This window comes from Callospermophilus lateralis, chromosome 1 (genome assembly GCF_048772815.1).
Source record: "Callospermophilus lateralis isolate mCalLat2 chromosome 1, mCalLat2.hap1, whole genome shotgun sequence".
NCBI classification, from domain to species: Eukaryota; Metazoa; Chordata; class Mammalia; order Rodentia; family Sciuridae; genus Callospermophilus; species Callospermophilus lateralis.
Genome location: NC_135305.1, coordinates 62,034,729 through 62,054,362, shown reverse-complemented (window position 1 = coordinate 62,054,362; position 19,634 = coordinate 62,034,729). Strand labels below are relative to the sequence as shown.

At 30.7% G+C, this 19,634-nt stretch overlaps 1 protein-coding gene across 2 annotated transcripts in view; it reads left to right on the top strand.

Moving 5' to 3' along the window:
- Positions 1-10,966, top strand: part of Hgf (hepatocyte growth factor) — a 71,992-nt gene extending 61,026 nt beyond the window's left edge. For both annotated transcript variants that reach the window (XM_076862529.1, XM_076862533.1), the window contains exons 12-18: positions 2,120-2,158; positions 3,351-3,447; positions 6,092-6,166; positions 7,074-7,220; positions 7,579-7,685; positions 7,808-7,953; positions 10,707-10,966. In XM_076862529.1, the coding sequence (XP_076718644.1) occupies positions 2,120-2,158; positions 3,351-3,447; positions 6,092-6,166; positions 7,074-7,220; positions 7,579-7,685; positions 7,808-7,953; positions 10,707-10,883 (788 nt within the window). In that variant the 3' untranslated portion in view covers positions 10,884-10,966. The remainder of the gene's footprint in view (positions 1-2,119; positions 2,159-3,350; positions 3,448-6,091; positions 6,167-7,073; positions 7,221-7,578; positions 7,686-7,807; positions 7,954-10,706) is intronic.
- Positions 10,967-19,634: the final 8,668 nt, after the last annotated feature.

Here is a 19,634-nt window from a genome sequence, read left to right as displayed (position 1 = left end):
GTAAAAATGTGCAATAAATGCACCTATCTTATTGGGCTATTGCATATAACATCTATTGCATAGTAAGGACTTAAAAACTTAATTTCTGTTTTTATTTGTTCATTTGTTCATAATTTAAAATGAACTACTATTGTATACAAAGCCCTATAAAATATGTTATGCATACAAAAACATACACACAGTTTCTTAATCTCAAATGCTTTATAGCATAGAGAAGAAACAGTAGTATAAACAATTGCAAAGCCATATAAACTTCGTTGTCTGCTGGAGAAATATGTAATCTTCAAGTTTTGAATGAGAGTTAAAAGTTTGAAAATACACTGAATGAAAGCTTTATGTTTTCCATAAGTGTGCAAATTTAGTTCTGAGGCATAAAGATTCATACACACACACACACACACACACACCTGCTCTTCCATAGGTAAAACTCTTATCAAAGATATGTTTTTTTTAATCAAATTTTAGTTGAACTGATAAAAATAAGATTTATATCACATGTGGTTTTCTTACATGAGTAATGTGGTAGAGACAAATGGGGGAAGTAAATAAGATGGAGAGAGGATAATATTTTGAAGTGAAATGAAGAAGGCCTGGAGATCAGCATCACAAAGTTTTGTCCCATGTGTATGCCAGAAGAACCTGTGGTGCTCCTTAAAACCTCAGAAGCCCAGAATCTCCAGAAATCTGGTTTTAAATGGCATTTCAGTGTATTCTAAAGTGTGAGAAATATTGGATTATTAATAATTTTATTATTATTAGTTTTATTTGTTATTATTATTATAGAACTATTAATTGTTAAACACCAAATTTGTAATATCTTCAAAAGTTTAAAATTTTAAATATTTTAGGAAGATACAATCATGAACTGATCACTTTGCTGACATATTAACCTCAATCCTTAAAAGTAGAAGACTTCATAGGCAATAAAGGATAGAATGAATAGTTTAATTTTTTCATTACGAATAAATATCTAGTTATTTAAAAATTTCAACTAATTGTCTTGAGTGAAAAAGCCAACATACTTGATGCTCTAATATACTCTGCCTCAATCCTACTTTGTACTGTGACCTGAAACCCCGACCTCAGCTGACTCTACCACAACATTTCCCCAGGATAAGGAAAAGGAAAGGAAAGGAAAGGAAAGGAATGGAAAGGAAAGGAAAGGAAAGGAAAGGAAAGAAATTTATGTTTGCCTTTACCTTTATTCATTTAAAATGCTTAGATCTGAAAAATGAACATAAATAAAAACTGTTTAGCATGAATTAATTCCTTTGAGCATCCTAATACATAACAATCAATTTCCATCTCTTCCAAAGGAATTTATGTTCCATTATTGTTTTGTTGCAGGTTTATTTGATTCTAGGGCATTTGCATGAATTAAGAACCAGCTGGATGTAGATGGTGCCTGACTGAACTCTAAGCCATCAATTCTGAACAGTTTCCATTGTTTTTCTTTCTTTGCATACTTTTTAAAAAAATAACATCTGGGAAAAACAATCTTTGTAATATGCTGACAACAAAACAGTTTTTACTCCTCTTTCTAAGAGTGACATTGATTTCTTCTAGAATTTTTTTTTTTTTTTTTTTGCAGAGACTTCTGAAACATGGATAAAATGTATAGTTTCAATAATTCTCAACCTTCAACTTTTTTCTGAAAGCAGTTTTGAGGAAAAAAATTAAATAGCTTAAAATTACAGTAAAAACTAAATGTCCTATCTATCTGAAAGGCTCAAGAACAGTAATGAGAAGTAATCCTATTAATGAAAGTCCATTGTGTACAACATTGAGCATCTTAGTAGAATGAGACAGCAGCTCTTTAAAGTTAGCAATATAATTCAATTTGCCAAAGGTCATCCAACTACACACCTGATGGTATCTGCAATCATAAAATAAGACTTTTCTCATATTAATGAGTGTCAGTAGTCACGTGCACACAAAATTGTCCAGTAAAAGTGATACAAAATTGCTCAATAAAATATTACATTTTATCTTTTAATAAAATGCCAAGGATTTTGATAAATTCTCCAGTTCATCAAAACTTGATTTTAATATATAGCTTTGGTTTTACATACAGAAATATGTATGTATCATATATGTTTCTAAATATTTATATTTACAGGTGAAGGGGATACCACACCTACAATAGTCAATTTAGACCGTAAGTATTCTTTCAAAATATAAACTATATATCTGAGTCTCTGTGAGAAACAAATGATGTCATTATTTCCTTTATAGAAAAAATCTTATTACTATAATAACTTCCATCATAAAAATAAGTCAATCTGTTTGTTTTATTTTTAAATATGTATTTTCCTAAATGTGGGTGGAAGATAGTCAAAGGCAACTGCATTCTAAATATGAAATTCAACTCAGAAAATTTCCAAGATATTCCATTTGACTCTGAAAAGAAGACTTACATCTACTTTCAATTTTGGGGCACAATGTGTCTAATGGATCGCTTTTATAAACCTCACCTTCCAAATGAAGTCAGGGTGCTGAATTCAGAAAGAATGAAGTCAGGGACTAGATGGTTAATCAGTGCCTCTGTTGTGTTCTTTTTAAAGCATTTTGCAGGCCCCAGAGTCTATTAGGTAAAAGGGGACACCATCTAAAAAGTTCAGTTACTCCTCAAAATGAGAATCTGTGGAAGCTACTTGCCTTAGATTTTCACATATTTTTTGAACTGAAATAAGTTACTCAAGTGTTTTGTTTTAAAAGACCACCCTGCTGTGCCCCAGGAAAGGAAGCCAACGAAAATCTATTCTAGACCGTGGACAGAGTACAAAGGATAAGACAAGGAACATAGAGGAGGGTTAGGCAAATGCTTACTCCAAAGAATTCTGAATTATGTCACTTGTACATAATGATTTGGATATAAGAATACCATTTGGATATAATTTCAATAAATATAATGTTGGTAACATGTTTCAAAATAGCTCTACATTCTTACTGTACCAATTCATTACCAAATATGGTTTTGTTTTGTTTTCAATTAGGCTATTTATTGATTGCTATTTAGAAATAACCATTGCAAATAACATTTTTTTAATTCATTTTATATTAAGGTTGGTATGGGGAATACATTTGTGTTGGGGCCACTGTCACGATGATGACAGTCTTGTCTGCCTTGAGTTCATTAGTTTTTCTAAGTCACTCAACAAAAAAGATGAGGATGGCAAATATTAGGGACTTGATTCTGAACTTTGGTCTTATAATACTCTTTTCCAAAAATGTCTTGATACAATTACAGTAGTTACATTTGTCTAGGTATTATTGCACTTATGAAAACTATCAGGTGTTGATTATTGGAAAAATATTATCTTAAAATGCTATATTTGCCCTGTTTTCAGATCCTGTAATATCTTGCGCCAAAACAAAACAATTGAGAGTTGTAAATGGGATTCCAACACGAACAAATGTAGGATGGATGGTTAGTTTGAAATACAGGTAATTACTAATAGATACAAATCATATATATTCAATCTATTTGCAAAGCCAGATTCCCAGCTGTATGGTCATATGTGGTCGTAAAGATTGTACCCTCCACATGACACTCAGCCAGGGAGGTCAGTGAGGGGTCTGATCATATTCTTACCAAACTATAAGCACTGGATTTTGCAATGTTATTTCATTTCATTTCATTTATTTATTTATTTTCAATTTTAATTATTTAAAATCATAGATAGCCTTCATAAATTTGTTCACAGAATTTCCATATGTGCAGCCATTATTCCTGATTCCAAGTAACACTTTAGTTTTGATTAATAAGAGACAACCACAAGAACTTCTTATACCTTAATATAACCATAGTAATTATTTATCTCTTTAATTTTCTACTCTTGGGTATTATAATTTTATTTCCTAATATGTCTACATATAAACATCAGAAATATTTGTTTTGATTTTTTTATTTAGTTATTGAAATGAAAAGTGATATTTTTAGAATTTGAGATTATGTTATTATGAGAAAGATAAACTCTTTTAAATAGTTGAATAGCCTTGATTTTCTAACAATTGGCATGGCTAAGAATTTTAAATATTCTCAGTTCTCAGTGCTCTTAAGAACCAATGACATGTTCTACATAGAATCATTTTGCAAGTTATATCATAATAGAAAATAAAGCTTAGGAATTATGCCACAAGAATTAAATGTTGAAAATATGAATTAACTTAAAAATCTCATCTTATTGCTTTCTATGTCCTATATACATTAGTCTGTGTGTTTCTTAGAATGCTAAGATATCTATCTCCATCAGAACTTCATCATGCAACTCACCCAAAATGCACCTGAATCCCAGCTACACTTTTCCTCCGTGCTTGAGACCCGCCATGTTTCTCCCTCCAAGCTTCCATGCACTTGTTCCTACTGCATGTTGTGGCCTTTTTCCTTCTGAGAATTCCTTCTCATTCTTCAGATCCCAACTTGAATATCTCCTCTTTCATGGACACTCGCCTTCACCCCTAGCCTCCTAGAGTAGAGCAAGTATCTATCCATTTCTTACTATACTAGGGATATAGAATAAACACAACCTATATCTCTTACTACTACTATATATCTATATCTCTTACTACTACTAGGGATATAGACTAAACACTACCTCAAACTGAAGTCCATCTATGAAAAAATCAATTCTTGTCAAGCATGGAGTTTACACCCTTTGACTTTAGGTCACCACAACATTGTGGGAGATGGCCTAAAGACCTTTTTCAGTATATCCTCTCAAGGACTCACTCATCAGACTTAATGTTAATGGCAGTAATTATGATGTAGCTGTCCTAGGCATGCAGTACTGAAATGGAATTATGAAGCTAACTAGAATAGAAAGGTGATTGAGCATTCTGACGATTTTATAAGCACCAAAATTTTTGAAGTGTTTAATTTTCTTTTTTTTTTAATAGAAAATGCTCTATAGAACATTTAATACAAATTTAATTTTCCGTATCACAAAAAATGTTTTAAGATTCCAAATATCTTAATTAGATTAGTGATTCTTTGTTAACTCATAATCTCAGGAGGAAAAAATATACATACTTCTCAATTATTTTTATCAACTGGAGAACATACAAGGATACTCTTCTAGTATACTTCTCTTAGGGCCTGCAAGTGGAACTGTTTTAATTCAGAGTAACATCAATTTTAAAAATTTCTTTCTCTTAAAATCCAAGTTCTTAGTAACTACAGATGTTAAGTTATTCTTCTAAAATATATACTGAGAAGGTAGAAATTCAAACTCAATATATACTCTTATCCTCCTGTGTGGTAAAGGCCATAAATTACTGTGGTCTTAGTCTGGGAATCTTTTAGTATTACCCTCTGAAGCACTGAACATCTGTACTCTTTCGAAATGTGAATTGTGAAAAGTTGTACTTTTCCCATGTTTCTGCCAAAAAAAAAAATGGATTTAAAGATTTTGGATATCAGCAAACAAACATCCTCATGCTTTTTCTTTACAAATATTTTGCAGTTTCCTAGAGGACTTGGTTTGCAAAATTAACTTCCTCTTACAAATTAAATATTATATTGATGGTCTTTTAGTAAACAATTTATTCAAACCCTGCAATATTTTAACCTATCAAAACTAAATAATGGTAGGGAATGAAATAGTATAAAAATGACAAATATTACTACCACTGGATGTCTTTTTCAGGGTTTCAAGAAAACCTCCAGTTTGCATTTTTCATAATCAAATTCTGAATTTAAAACAGCTCCACATTTTTTCATTATAACCATTCTATATGCAGCACATAATTTCTCTCACAAGGATATATATATATATATATATATATTATATATATATATATATATATATATTTATATATATATATAAACACATAGATGTATGTGTTGGTTCTTTAAACCATAAAATTGATTTAATGATATTGTAATTACATTATGAAAATAAAATTGTTGATGCTGCAATCCCCAAATATCATCCTTTAGATAAAAGAACTGCTACTCATTTTAATCCAGTTGGGTTAATGTCTATATTTTTGCATTTACTTTTAACAAATAAAGCAACAGGTTTTACATTAACTGGTAGGCATTCTTTCTGCACAGACATTACTTGTTTCTCTTTCCTCTTTCTCACAGAAATAAACATATCTGCGGAGGATCATTGATAAAGGAAAGTTGGGTTCTTACTGCACGACAATGTTTCCCTGCTAGGTAAAGTTTATTTTGCTTCAGTATATGTTCTGAGAATTTAAAAATATGTATGATTTCTGCTTAGCTTTTAAGTTTAGAGTCTATTTCACGGAGATGCTACAACATGGGGTAAACATATAGTCATTCATTTTTAATTTAGTGTAAAAAACTTTGACTTCACTGATATTTTTGTATGCCTTGCTACTTTCAGTTTACATGTTTTCATGATTAACGTTATTCTCACTTGGAAAAATATTTTCCTAAATTATGTAAATCAGTACTATTCCAACCTCCCAAGTATAGTTGGAATTTCTAGATAGAAATTCTTTTTCTGAATTATCAAAAAACCTTTCTAAGTTCTCACTTCCTCTCATATGTACAGCCAGACTCACAATCACCCTGGGAATAATTTCAATGAAAATTAGCCTAAAGAAAAGATAAGGAATTTAAAAAAAAGAAAGAAATAGCATTTATAATTTTTCCCTATTCATATCAAGGTCAATTTGATTTTGTTTGCTTAAAACTTCAATCCTTATAAATAAACCAAGTGCATACATACTTCAGATAAAGCAAATATTTTCAGTAAAATTATAATTCATGTAAAGAACTTTATCTGAGAATTTTTGAAAAGTGACTTACTCTATTAAGTATATAAAATATTTTTTTCAAAAAGCCTTTTAGAATTTCAGCAATTTAAGTTCTACTTACACATGCTTTAAATATTCAGAATCCTCCATAATAAATATTGTTTTTTGTTATACTTTTAATCACATTTTAAATTTAAGTTGTGTATCTGTTCTTATAAGCTACATACACACACACACACAAACACACACATGTACACATACACACGATTTATATATTATATATAATATTTCACAATTTGGAATTATATTTTATATGAATTATACTTTATGTTTTTATTTAGAAATAAAGACTTGAAGGATTATGAAGCTTGGCTTGGAGTTCATGATGTCCATGGAAGAGGAGATGAGAAACGGAAACAGGTTCTAAATGTTTCCCAGCTAGTATATGGACCTGAAGGATCAGATCTGGTTTTATTGAAGCTTGCTAGGTTAGTTCCTTTGGAAGATTCTGTATTTTTAACTGAGACTAGAATTGTTGAAACATTTTCCTCCAGATGTGTGGCTGTACTTTCTCTCTCAGTAGACATTTATTATTTCCCATATGCCATGTATCATATATATGTAGATAAGTGTGTGTATATGTGTGACTACTTGCAGAATTTTCAAACATGAATCTATCTACTACAAATTTTTTCTTTATAGATATTCTTCTTTTCTGTTTTTAAATAAATAATATCTAATTCCCTAAGCCTCAGCCTAAATATTACATCATATGAACACTACATTTTAAATGCTAATGTGTTAAATCCAGTAGATAGTACTTACCATTATATTTTCTTTCTTCAGGCCTGCTGTCTTGGATGATTTTGTTAGTACTATTGATTTACCAAATTATGGATGCACGATTCCTGAAAAGACCACTTGCAGTGTTTATGGCTGGGGCTACACTGGATGTAAGCTACTTTTTAAAAGATGAGGCAATATCATATTTATTTTACATATAAAATTTTGTATTTACTACTTCTTTTCTCCTTTACCCTGTGCTCATTACCTGTATATTTTTGCACCATTCCAGTGATCAACTCTGATGGTCTGTTACGGGTAGCACATCTCTATATTATGGGGAATGAGAAATGCAGTCAGCATCACCAAGGGAAGGTAACTCTGAATGAGTCCGAAATATGTGCTGGGGCTGAAAAGATTGGATCAGGACCATGTGAGGTAAAATGGAAGTTCTTTAGTAGAGAATATATGATTGATAGCATAGTTTCTTGCAGGTTTTATGATTATTTACTTTTCTCAAAGCAAAATAATTATATACCAACCTGTTTCAGGAGTAGGAAAGTGCAAAAGATAACCATGTCTTAATTTTACACATTTCTGTTAATTAAACAGTAAGACAATCCATGCTTCATTCATAGCAAATTGATGACATTTGCCTCTCAAAATAAATGAATAGAGCCAGAAGTCTCAAGAAAAACTGCAAAGTAAAAGTATCCAAATCTGTTTGATATGATGGCTTACATTTTTGTCATGTTTCTCAATTTAGCTGATCCTCCCAAATTCTCCCTAAATGAACCCCATTAATATTAAGAAATACACTCCTGGTTTAAACTTTTAAATATGTTTTTGGGTAGACTGTGGTGTGTGTGTATGTGTGTGTGTGTGTGTGTAAACAAATTCTTTTTAAAAAAAAAAAAAAAAAAAAACCTAAAGGTCAAAGTTTGTGAGTTTAAGAGCTTGGACATTTTCATTTGTTAGGCAACTGTTCTTTGAACTTGGCAGGGTTCCTATCCCAGTTTTACATAGACAAGCTGTTAAACTGTTATTTTAGATGTATTTTGAATGTGAGAGGCATGTTCTTCAACCTCAGAGCTGTGGAATACTCTGTGTACTAGAACAGAGAATGAATTCAGTGGTAGCGAAATGCAGGTGGATATATTTTAAAAATGTATAACTTTGGCATGGAACATAAACATGTATTGAAATTCATGTATTTTATGATTTCCTCTAAGATTTTTATTCCTAAAAAGAAATGTTTACTAAGTTAAAGAGATTTTTAGAACTGCTTTGAAGTGATATGGGTAGAAACAAACTATGTGCTTATAAACAATTTCAAAGTTGGTATCTTTCCAGCAAATGAGTATTTTGCAATAACAAGGAAAAATTTTAAAAGGGAACATCTAGTAGGAGAAAAATAAATATAGTTTTTAAAAAAGTTTTAATAGTCCTATGAGCTCTAAAGTTTTCAACTAGGTATAATTTTGGATACACCTAGAAAGGCATGTATTTTATCACAGCCTATTGCCATTTCCAACAATGACTTGACATCTGCTCTTCAGAGGTAGCCTTAAATCTAATTTGTTATCTATACAGTCTTCATTTCCTTATTTTGACATTGAGCCTTTATTTCATATGTGCTATTTTTATCTTTATCCCTAAGACTTGATTTTAGTTTTTTGTTACTTCTTAAAAACAAATTTATCCTCCAGAATGTTGGTGTATGTATATATGCATATATATGAACAAATGAATATATTTATAATAGAAATTTAAAACAAGGTAATTTAACCACCCAAAGAACTTTGAACAAAGAATCTCTAAAATTTTGTGTTATCAATAGCCTCGCATCAACAGTGTCTTCAAAGTGAATTGTTTTCAAGAGTTCATATTAGGATTCATCAGTGAATTTGTTTAAAAATCAGTTTTAATGCCTCAAAGACACAACTTATAGAAAGTCTATTAGAATAAGCCTTTTCTTTACTATTTGATGTTTTATTTCTCCAATTTTCTTCATCACAGAATACTGATGGCTATCTTCTTTTCACTCTCATTACCCAATTACATTTTGCATTGATTTAGTTTTATCTCACCATATCACAATTATAGGAAAATTAAGATAGTACTGAATACTTTTTTCAATATAAGGATGCTCAGTCAATGCATTCTTGGGAGACTACATGGTAAATGAAAAATGATGGAGCACAGTTGCAATGTATATATGTAAGAATATATGTAGCTATATAAACACATATATATATGTGTGTTTATATATATATATGACTATATATATATATATATATAACTGTGTATTACATACCTATACATGAATATATCATATACCCATATCAATCTATCCTTTTATATTCATCTCTCATTTATCTCTGATGATGCACTAGTATTGCCATATAAGTGGAGAAATTCTACTTGCCTAGAAAGGCAACTTCCAAAAAATAAATATAATTATTTTATCAACTTTGAGTTTTTTATTTTTTTATTTTTAATTTAATTTGTTATGATTGGAGACAAGTTGAGAGAAGAAAGAAAATGTTAGAAGTAAAAAAAAATATCAATATAGTTTGAGCATTAAAATTACATGATTACAACAGGTTTCACTTGTGCTAGTATTTTTATACATTTTCCAAATTTTCTATGTTGAAAGATTTGAATTATCAGAAGATCAAAATAAATATAAAATTGACCTTATTAAATAAATGGGAATTTGGTTTTTCGGCATTCAACAAAGGAAAAGAGAACTTTAAGGAATGAATGAATATTTGGGGAAAAAAACAAATCAAGTCATTCATCTGTGTGTGTGTGTGTGTGTGTGTGTGTGTGTGTGTGTGCGCGCTGCTGTGCTGGGGATGTGCTCAGGACTTCACACATGCCAAGTAAGTTCTCTGTCACTGAACTGTACCCAGCCTAAGCAAGTCATGCTTACGTGATTACAGCATGTGACAGAATAATTGGATCTCTAAACTTAATCAGTCTTACATGGTTAATTCAACAGAAAGACAATCAGTTATATAGCAGACCAATTTTTATGTAATTCCATTCCAGTTTCAGTTATTTCCTTTTATGTGTGTATGTGGCCTAGAATTGCAAATGAGCAGAGGATTATATAAATGAAATATATATATATTAATTTAATTTTTAAAATAATACTTTGTTTTTGTTACATGTCTTCTTTCTAGGGGGATTATGGTGGCCCACTTGTTTGTGAACAACACAAGATGAGAATGGTTCTTGGTGTCATTGTTCCTGGCCGTGGATGTGCCATCCCAAATCGTCCTGGTATATTTGTCCGCGTAGCATATTATGCAAAGTGGATACACAAAATAATTTTAACGTATAAGGTAACACAGTCATAGCTGAAGTGTGTCTGAAGCGTCCATCAATATGTGATGATTTTACAAGAAGATTTCAGAGAACGTGGAATGAAAATGTTCCTTAAAATAATCCTAAAACAACTACTTGAGTGTCATGTTTGTTAAGATGCTCATTAATATATATGGGTATTCTCTGTTGTTCTGTTTGTCAGTGTTACTTTGTAAATGTTGAAGTGAATTAAGGTACATGCAAGTGCAGTAACATATCTCCTGAAGATACTTGAATGGATTACAAGTGCAAAGGTTTAATTGCTGGATGATAAAGGATTTAATAGGAAAGATCAATTAATCTCTCTACGCTGCTTTCCAAGGTTAGTTTCTTAATAATAAATAAACCATAAGTTAAAAATTATCTTAACCTCATCCTAACAATTTATACCTTGTGTTGTTAAATTGTAACTTTATGTAAAATTATATTACCTTTCTTATACCATATATCAGAGTTCATTCATTTCTCTTCACTGTGTATCCTACAATATTGGTAGGATAAAACATACTTTATAAAAACACATAACCATTAACATGTTGGAGTAAACATGTGCTATGCACTACAATTTAAATAATGGTGTATCTAGTATAATCCCTAAATATTTTGGAAGTATGTATCCATGATTTCTAATAATGCAGACATTTCTAAAGATCAGTAGACATTTTAAGGCAAGGTACAAGATAGAAGTGACTATCCTCTGTACATAATCTACAGATGACCTCTACTGACAGGCATTTAAAGTGAGATCAGGACCCACAGAGTTACAAAATTCTTAATCTAGATGTTTACATATATTTATTATCCTAGTGATTTCATGTAGTTTCTAACTCTTAAAGGAGAGAGAGTAATAGGTATATTTGTATATTTCTTTGCTCCAAATTTTGGTTCACTTATTTATGTAAGATATTTGTAGGCTTATTTTCCTAAAACATTTCCTAGTTTCTCAAGTTCATATCTAATTGAAGAAATTTAAAAGTGGTTTAGTCATTAAAATTGTATTTAAATAGGTTAACTCCAATAATTGCCACTGCCAACTGGATTCTAACTCACTCTCTTTAAATATTTAAAAATTATTTAAGAGAAAAACTTCCATATGTCTCCTAAGTTTTCTTTACAGCTCTTAATTAAATCATGCAATTAAGTGTATATTTGAGGAAAACAGAGAAATACTTTTCTCAACCTGGTAACTTTTTAGCCTACTAAATCTTTATTCAGGTAAGGGAAAACAATATATAAAAAGAAAGGAAAGGAACTAGTTTTCTAAACTTTTATATTCAACAATATTTAACAATTAGAGTTGAATCTGCTGAATCAGATAATTTATCCAGAGACCTTCAATTTATCTTATTTCATTTTACATGGCCTTTTCCTAATGCCATGGGAAATAAATTTTGTATTCTGTATGATGAAAGCCAAATTTTCATATTTAATATTCTATTTCCATGACTAGCTAACAATCTTGAATTTGTAAAGAAATGGGATAACAATGTCATAGAATAGGCTCTGAATTTCTACAAAGTCTTCCTGTATTTAAACAAGAATAATAAAAATAATTATTTGAATGTTTGAATTCAGTATTCCCATTTCTCTAATTTGGTTCTCTTAAATCATTTTTATTAATGCCAAGGATTGAAACAATGCCCAAAAAGTTTTCGAGTTTATTCTTCAATCTGAAGTAAAATGGTTTTAAATTTACTGGAGAGCTTATTCCACAGAATACAGGGCAGTAAAACAACAAAAAAAATGCTTATAAAAATTGGAAAACTATATATGTTAAGGATATATAGAGAGGATAAGTGCTGATATTAAGAAACAGCAAAAGCAAAGAGAGATCCAGCTAGATACCAGTCCACATTATCTTGAGTGTATTTTTTTCTATTATATAATATACCACTGTAATAAAGACACATAGAAATTTCAAGGTATATTGTCAAAATATTAAGTTACTTATTATAGTTTCTTCTTGCTGAACTGGCTAAATTATTGTCAAATATTAATCATACTGGTAAAACTTTAAAACAATTGCAATAACTTAAAATACTCACATTTTAAACTATTTTTTAAAAGTCTTTCCTATAATTTTTCAGGGAAAGAGAGGTAGAAATTATCTAGATACAAGATGCAGCTAACATTTTTAGAGATTTTGTACTCAGTGTTTTCCATTTTATTAAAGGGTTAAAATAACATTAATGAGTCATTAAACATGGTATACAAAGCAATTTTCTCTTTGGAAGTTTCCTTTGGCTAGAAGGAAATGGATGGCATTAACAATGAAAATTAGGTAAATAAGATCTATGTTATTTTAGGTGGTAGAACAGGGGATAACCATGTCATTATTCTCTGGTGAAAGATACTATTTACTGTGTGTTTTTCTCTGAATAAATACAAAAGAGAATGATAAAATTCAGCTTATCCAGAAATCCATTTTATTTTGTGTCATGGACAAAAGGGCCTTTTAAATTAAAAGTTTTCAATGCTATTTTTGTTTTGGCTGTTTGAGTAATGGTTTATATGCTGTTATATTTGTAGACATTTTCTTATGTCTACCAGGAATAGAAATGTAAAATTAAAATATTTGTCATAATGCCTCTGCCGTGCAGAAGGGATGATAAGCCTTTTGTATACTTCTTTAATTTTATTGTAAAATATATAATGACTTTTACCTCTTTGCTGTAGGCAGGTCCTCAGTAAAATGGTTTATATTGAGTCAATCTGTAGTATTAACAGGCTCTTGCTTGCCATCTAAGTGTCTCAAACTATGGGGATGGTGAGACCCTGGAAGGCAAGAAAAACAACAATAATGGCATGTGATAGCAAAATTGTATTTCACTTATTCCTGTGAATATATCTTGTTGGTACCAATGGTACTGTACAAAGTGAATGTTATAGCCACGGCATTCTCTTGAAAAGAACACTGTCAAGAAGTAGGAAATTGCTGTCAGGCATTTTCTTCTTTCCAAATATTTTTCTTTAGAAAGAAATATTAGCTTTTGCAACATAGAGATTATCAGGTAAAGAGTTTTAATAAGATCTCATAATAAAAAAACAGATTGATTTACAAAGGTTCAAAAATGACTGCACTTAATTATTGGGTCTCATAGAAAAACAAATTTGAAAAATAAAATTTATTTGTTTCAACAGACACATTTATCTTTGTAAAATAACTTTTGAATAGAAACTTTTCATGACTAAGTCCAAAAATTTATCTTCAATATTCAACTGAGTTTAGAATCAAGAATTTACTAATTAAAAAAAAGTTACAATTTTTTGGACCCTGTAACTCTTGACATTGTAACTTTTAAGTAGGTTCATTTCCATTTGCACAGAAAGTTTCTTATCTTTAGGAAACTGAAAATGGAATACTGTGGATATTATGATTGTCTTGTGTGTAAATAGGAAACTGATAAGCTGCCTATTGAGTGGTATAGCTGGATGCTTACCCAAAAAAGGGAACACTGTGGTTATGACTTGTATTATAAAGTTTCTGTAGTTAATAAAGTCGTTATTTTTATAACCATGATTATATTATTATTCTTAATAATAATAAAATATTTTATCAAAATGCTTCCCTTGTCTTTTATAATTATATGCATATATATATATATATATATATATATATATATATATATATATATATATATATATATATTGTGTGTGTCCTAAGACTTTAATGCAGAAAACAGCAATAACATTTATTTGACAATAATTACATATACTTTGTTGGAAGAAATGTATAACTTGTTTATAGAACTAAGACAAGAGATCTATTTTATTCCAACTCTATCCATAGTGATATCAATAGTCTTTAGTAAACAGTCTTGGTGCATTTTGGTTTCTCCAATTGTAAAATATAATTCTTTATTTTTTTAATTTGCTAGAATGGTGCTTTGGTACTATATACAAAATATTATAATGAATGATTACTTAATTTCATTCCCAATATAACCCAATATTACAAAAGTGATTTAAAATTATTTAGTTAATCATTTGAGGATATCTTTCAAAATGCTTATTAAATTTAGAATAAATATGAATCAAATAGATTCATTTAATACAAACCGGATTGACTAATCATCAGTGATCTAACCAACCAGAGCTCTATAACTGATTATTCCAAATTATATTTTCTCTCCACCAAAATGGTAGTTCTACTAATTATTCTTGCATAGATACTGATCTCAAGTGATGATTAATGTATCTAATTCTATAGCCCATAGTAAATATCTGACCCTATAAATGATTGTAACTAAAGCAGAAGATACTTACTTGTTTGGGAGATCAGTAAGAATATTTAAAATATATATCTGTTGATTTTGCTAAATTTGTATTTTATTATTTTATAGAAGAATTTCATCACACTCTAAACACATATTCTGCTCTTTTAAATAGAATAGTTAGGCCAGGTGTGATGGTGGCACACCTGTAATCCCAGCACCTCAAGAGGCTGAGGCAGGAGGATCCAAAGTTCAAAGCCAGCCTCAGCAACTTAAGGAGGCCCTAAGCAGCTTTAAGGAAAATAGAAAAAAGGGTGTCAGGGGTGTGGGTCAATGTTAAGTGACCCTGAGGTCAGTCTCTGTAACTCCCACCCACTCAAAAAAAATAGAATAGTCAGGAAAACCTCTTTAAGACATGACATTTGGACAGGTTATTAATGAAGTGTGACAGCAAGTTTTGTAAATATCTGGGGTCAGATTAAAAATACTTGGAAAATATTGCTATTAGTTTTCTAATACAGTTCATTTATTTATTGTTTTAGATTATGATGTTCTAATTAGTCACTCTTTGTGACTGTCCTGAGTCACCTTGGTGTGCATTCCTTGGTCTGCATTCCTTTTGTGTTTGAGTCCGGGAGTTGTATTATCATACTATTTATCAGTCTCCTATGTAGGAACCATTCTTGATTGGCACAATTCTTCAGGACATTGTTGCATCCCTTTTACCAAGTTACAAGCCTGTCATGTAAAAGAAACATTAGAAGTTTTCCTGTAAACAGCCTACGGTTTCTTTTGTCCTTTACATTTATAAATGTCTCAATTGCATGTGTTATTTATGAAAGTTGAGACTTAAAGCTAACTTAAGATAAAAGGAATATTGTAGTAATTGGGGCAGAGATTGTGGTATTATGAAAAATATTATTGCCTAAAGAACATCTAACAAGACAGAAAAAAACTGACAAGAGAAAGAAACACTTTTACTTTATGTAATTCAGAAGAAGTTTGGGACTATATGTGTGTTTATGCTTTAAAAATTAGACAACATAAATTATGAATCTGACAAATAGTCTAAGCACAGACTAACATTGAACCTTTTATCACTCTGCAATACTCCTCAATGCTCATCACTTTGTTTGTACTGTTTTGAGTGTGTCTTCCTGTCTAAGCTTCATGCTAGTATTCATGAGCATTGCCTCAACATGTTAGAAGCCTTACCTGTCCCTTCATTTCCTCTGAGGCTGCACCCTTCTATCCCTACAGAGGTCGCCACTTTATTAGCCTCTGCAGAGCTTGCTTGAGCTTCCTTTACACTTGTCACACTAGACTGCCTGTGACTGCTTTGGGTTTGTTTTGTCTTATTTTACTTTTAAATGTATAGTGAATTCCACTCAGTTTGTGCTTCTTGGAGATATCAGCATTGTCTTGGTATTAATATTTGTACATTCTTTTATTTTTCACAGTATTTCATGGTATATTGGTAACAAATATACTTTGTAATTAATATTATATAATTATTTTTGAGGGCTTAATATTAAAAGAGATTTTTGAGTAAAAATTGTACAACTCTCAAGATTAATAGTTTTAGAGGATTATAATTAATTGCATTATTTTAACTTGAATTAGTACCTGGGGCTCAATGATTTATCTCCTATATTAGGATACATATGGCAAAAGGTTATTTTTCTATATTTTAAATTAATAAATAAAATGCATCCATATATGGAAACCATATGATGTTTTGACTCACAAATATGTTATAATGTTAAAATAAGGGTAAGCATATCTCCTTCCTTGTTCCTTGAACATTTAGCTTTTCTTTGTGGTAAAACACTGTAATTTTATGAAATACACAGTACATATTCGCTATTTGTAGTCTCCCTATTGTGCAGGCAGCACACCAGGACTTCTTACTCCCTAACTGTAGTTTGGTACCTGCTGACCACTGTTCTCCATCCTGCTCCATCTAAGCTCCTACCCCCTGCTAACCACCATGCTTCTCTCAATGTCTACAAGGGCAATGTTTTTAAGTGAGATCATGTGGCATTTGTCTTTTTGTGGCTGGACAATTTCACTTAACAGAATGATGTGATGTCCAGTGCCTTCCATGTTGTCTCAAATAATTTTTTCCTTCCTTCCTTCCTTCCTTCCTTCCTTCCTTCCTTCTTTCCTTCCTTCCTTCCTTCCTTCCTTTTTGGTTAAATAGTATTCTATGGTGTATATTTACCAGATTTTCTTTATACATTCATTAGTTGATGGACTTATGCTGTTTTCTTTGCTTGGTTACTGTGAAAAGTGCCACAATGAAAATGGGAGTGCAGATATCTCTTTGGCATAACTGAAACCATTTCCTTTGGATATGTACTCAGTAGTGAGAGTGCTGAATCATGTGATAGTTCTTTTTTTAATATTTGAAAAACTTCCATACTGTTTTCCATAATGACTGAACTAATTCCACATTCCCATCACCAGTGTATAAGGGTTCCCTGCCTATAACATCCTCAGTAACATTTGTCATTTTTGTGAGGTTGGGGATAATACCCATTCTGATTGGGATAAAATGATATTCATTGAGACTTTGACATTTCCCTGATGACTAGTGATGCTGATATATATATATATATATATATATATATATATATATATACACACACACACACACACACACACACACACACACACACACATATGTTTATATACATATACATACACACACATACATATGATGGCCATTTGCATGTCTTCTCTGGAATGTCTACTTTTATTGCCCATTTTCAAATTGAGTTATTTGTTTTTTTAGCTATAGAGTTGTTTGAATTCCTTACGTATTTTAGGTATTAACCCTTTGTCAGATATATAGTTTGTACATATTTTGTCCAATTCTATAAATTATTTTTCCCTTCAGTTTTTGCTTTCTTTGTGAACCAGCTTTTTAGTTTGTTACAATCCAATTTTTCTATATTTGCTTATTTACTATGCATTTGGGGTCTAAGCCAAAATAAAAAAAAAATGCCCATTCCAATGTCCTGAAGTGTTTCCTTTAAGTTTTCTTCTAGCAGTTTCATAATTTCTAGTCTTATGCTTAAGTTTTACATCCACTTTGAGTTTATTTTTGTAACATGAGAGAACTATAGTTCTAGTTTTATTCTTTAGCATGTGAATATTCAATTTTTCAGGTATCATTTATTGAAGAGATCTTCCTTTCCCCAGTGCACGTTCTTAGTCCCTTTGTTAAAGATCAGTTGGCCTTAGATTTGAGGGTTTACTTCTGGGATGTCTGTTGTATCCCAAAAATCTGTTTCTTTTTTTTTTTTTTGTGAATATCATACTGTTTAAATTGCAATAGCTTTGTGATATGTCTTCAAGACAGTGTGATGCCTCCTGATTTGTACTTTTTGCTTAAGAGGCTTTTGCCTATTTAAAGTTGTGTGTGTGTGTGTGTGTGTGTGTGTGTGTGGTTCTAAATAAATTGTAGCATTATTTGTTTTAGTTTTGTGACGAATGACATTGGTATTTTGATAGGAAGTGCTTGGGATCTATAGATCACTTTGAGTGGTAAGGACACTGTAACATTTATTTACAATTAATTAACAATTTAACATTAATTTAAATACATGATGTCTTTCCATTTGTGTGTGTATGTGTGTGTTCCTTTCAATTTCTCTCATTAATGTTTTCATTGTGGAGTTTTTCCATATTTCTAAATTTATTTCTGGGTGTTTTCTATATTTGTAGTTAATATAAATGTTGTTGCTTTTTGAATTTTCTTTTCTCAAATAGTTTGTATGCCTGATTTTTGTATATTGATATTGTACCCTGAAATTTTACTAAATTTATTAGTTCTTTTTTTTTCCTGAGGAACATTTTATGTTGTCATAAAAAAAATTGAGACCACAAGAAATATTTTCAAAGAATCACCATAGTCTTATGAATAAGCATGACAATGGGTTTTCTGAAGTTAATAAAATCAACTCACTTTTACATCTATATAAAAGTTAATAGGGAAAATACACAGGACTAAGGTTTTACTAATGCAAATACCTTTGAGTTCTAATAATCTTTTTTTTGGGGGGGTGGGGTGCTGAGGATTGAACCCAGGACCTTGTGCATGCGAGGCAAGCACCCTACCAACTAAGCTATATTCCAAGCTCCAGTTCTAATAATCTTTTAAAGTCTTTCTGATTTTATATATGAGATCACACCATCTTCAAACAGTGATCATTTGACTTCCTCCTTTAAAACTTGGATGTCCTTTCTTTCTTTTCCTGCCTGACTCCTCTATCTATGACTTTTAACTCTATGTTGAGTCAAAGTGGTAATGTAGGCTTCCTTGTCTTGGTGTAGTTAGAAAGCTTTCAGTGTTTTCCCATTCAGTCTGATGCTCATCGTTGGCTTGTTATATGTGGCTTCTATCATGTTGAGGTACATGCTTTCTATATTTAATTTGTTAAGAGTTTTTATAATGAAGGGATGTTAAAAGTTTTTTAAATTTTTTTCTACTTCTAACAATGATCATATGATTTTAGTTTTTCA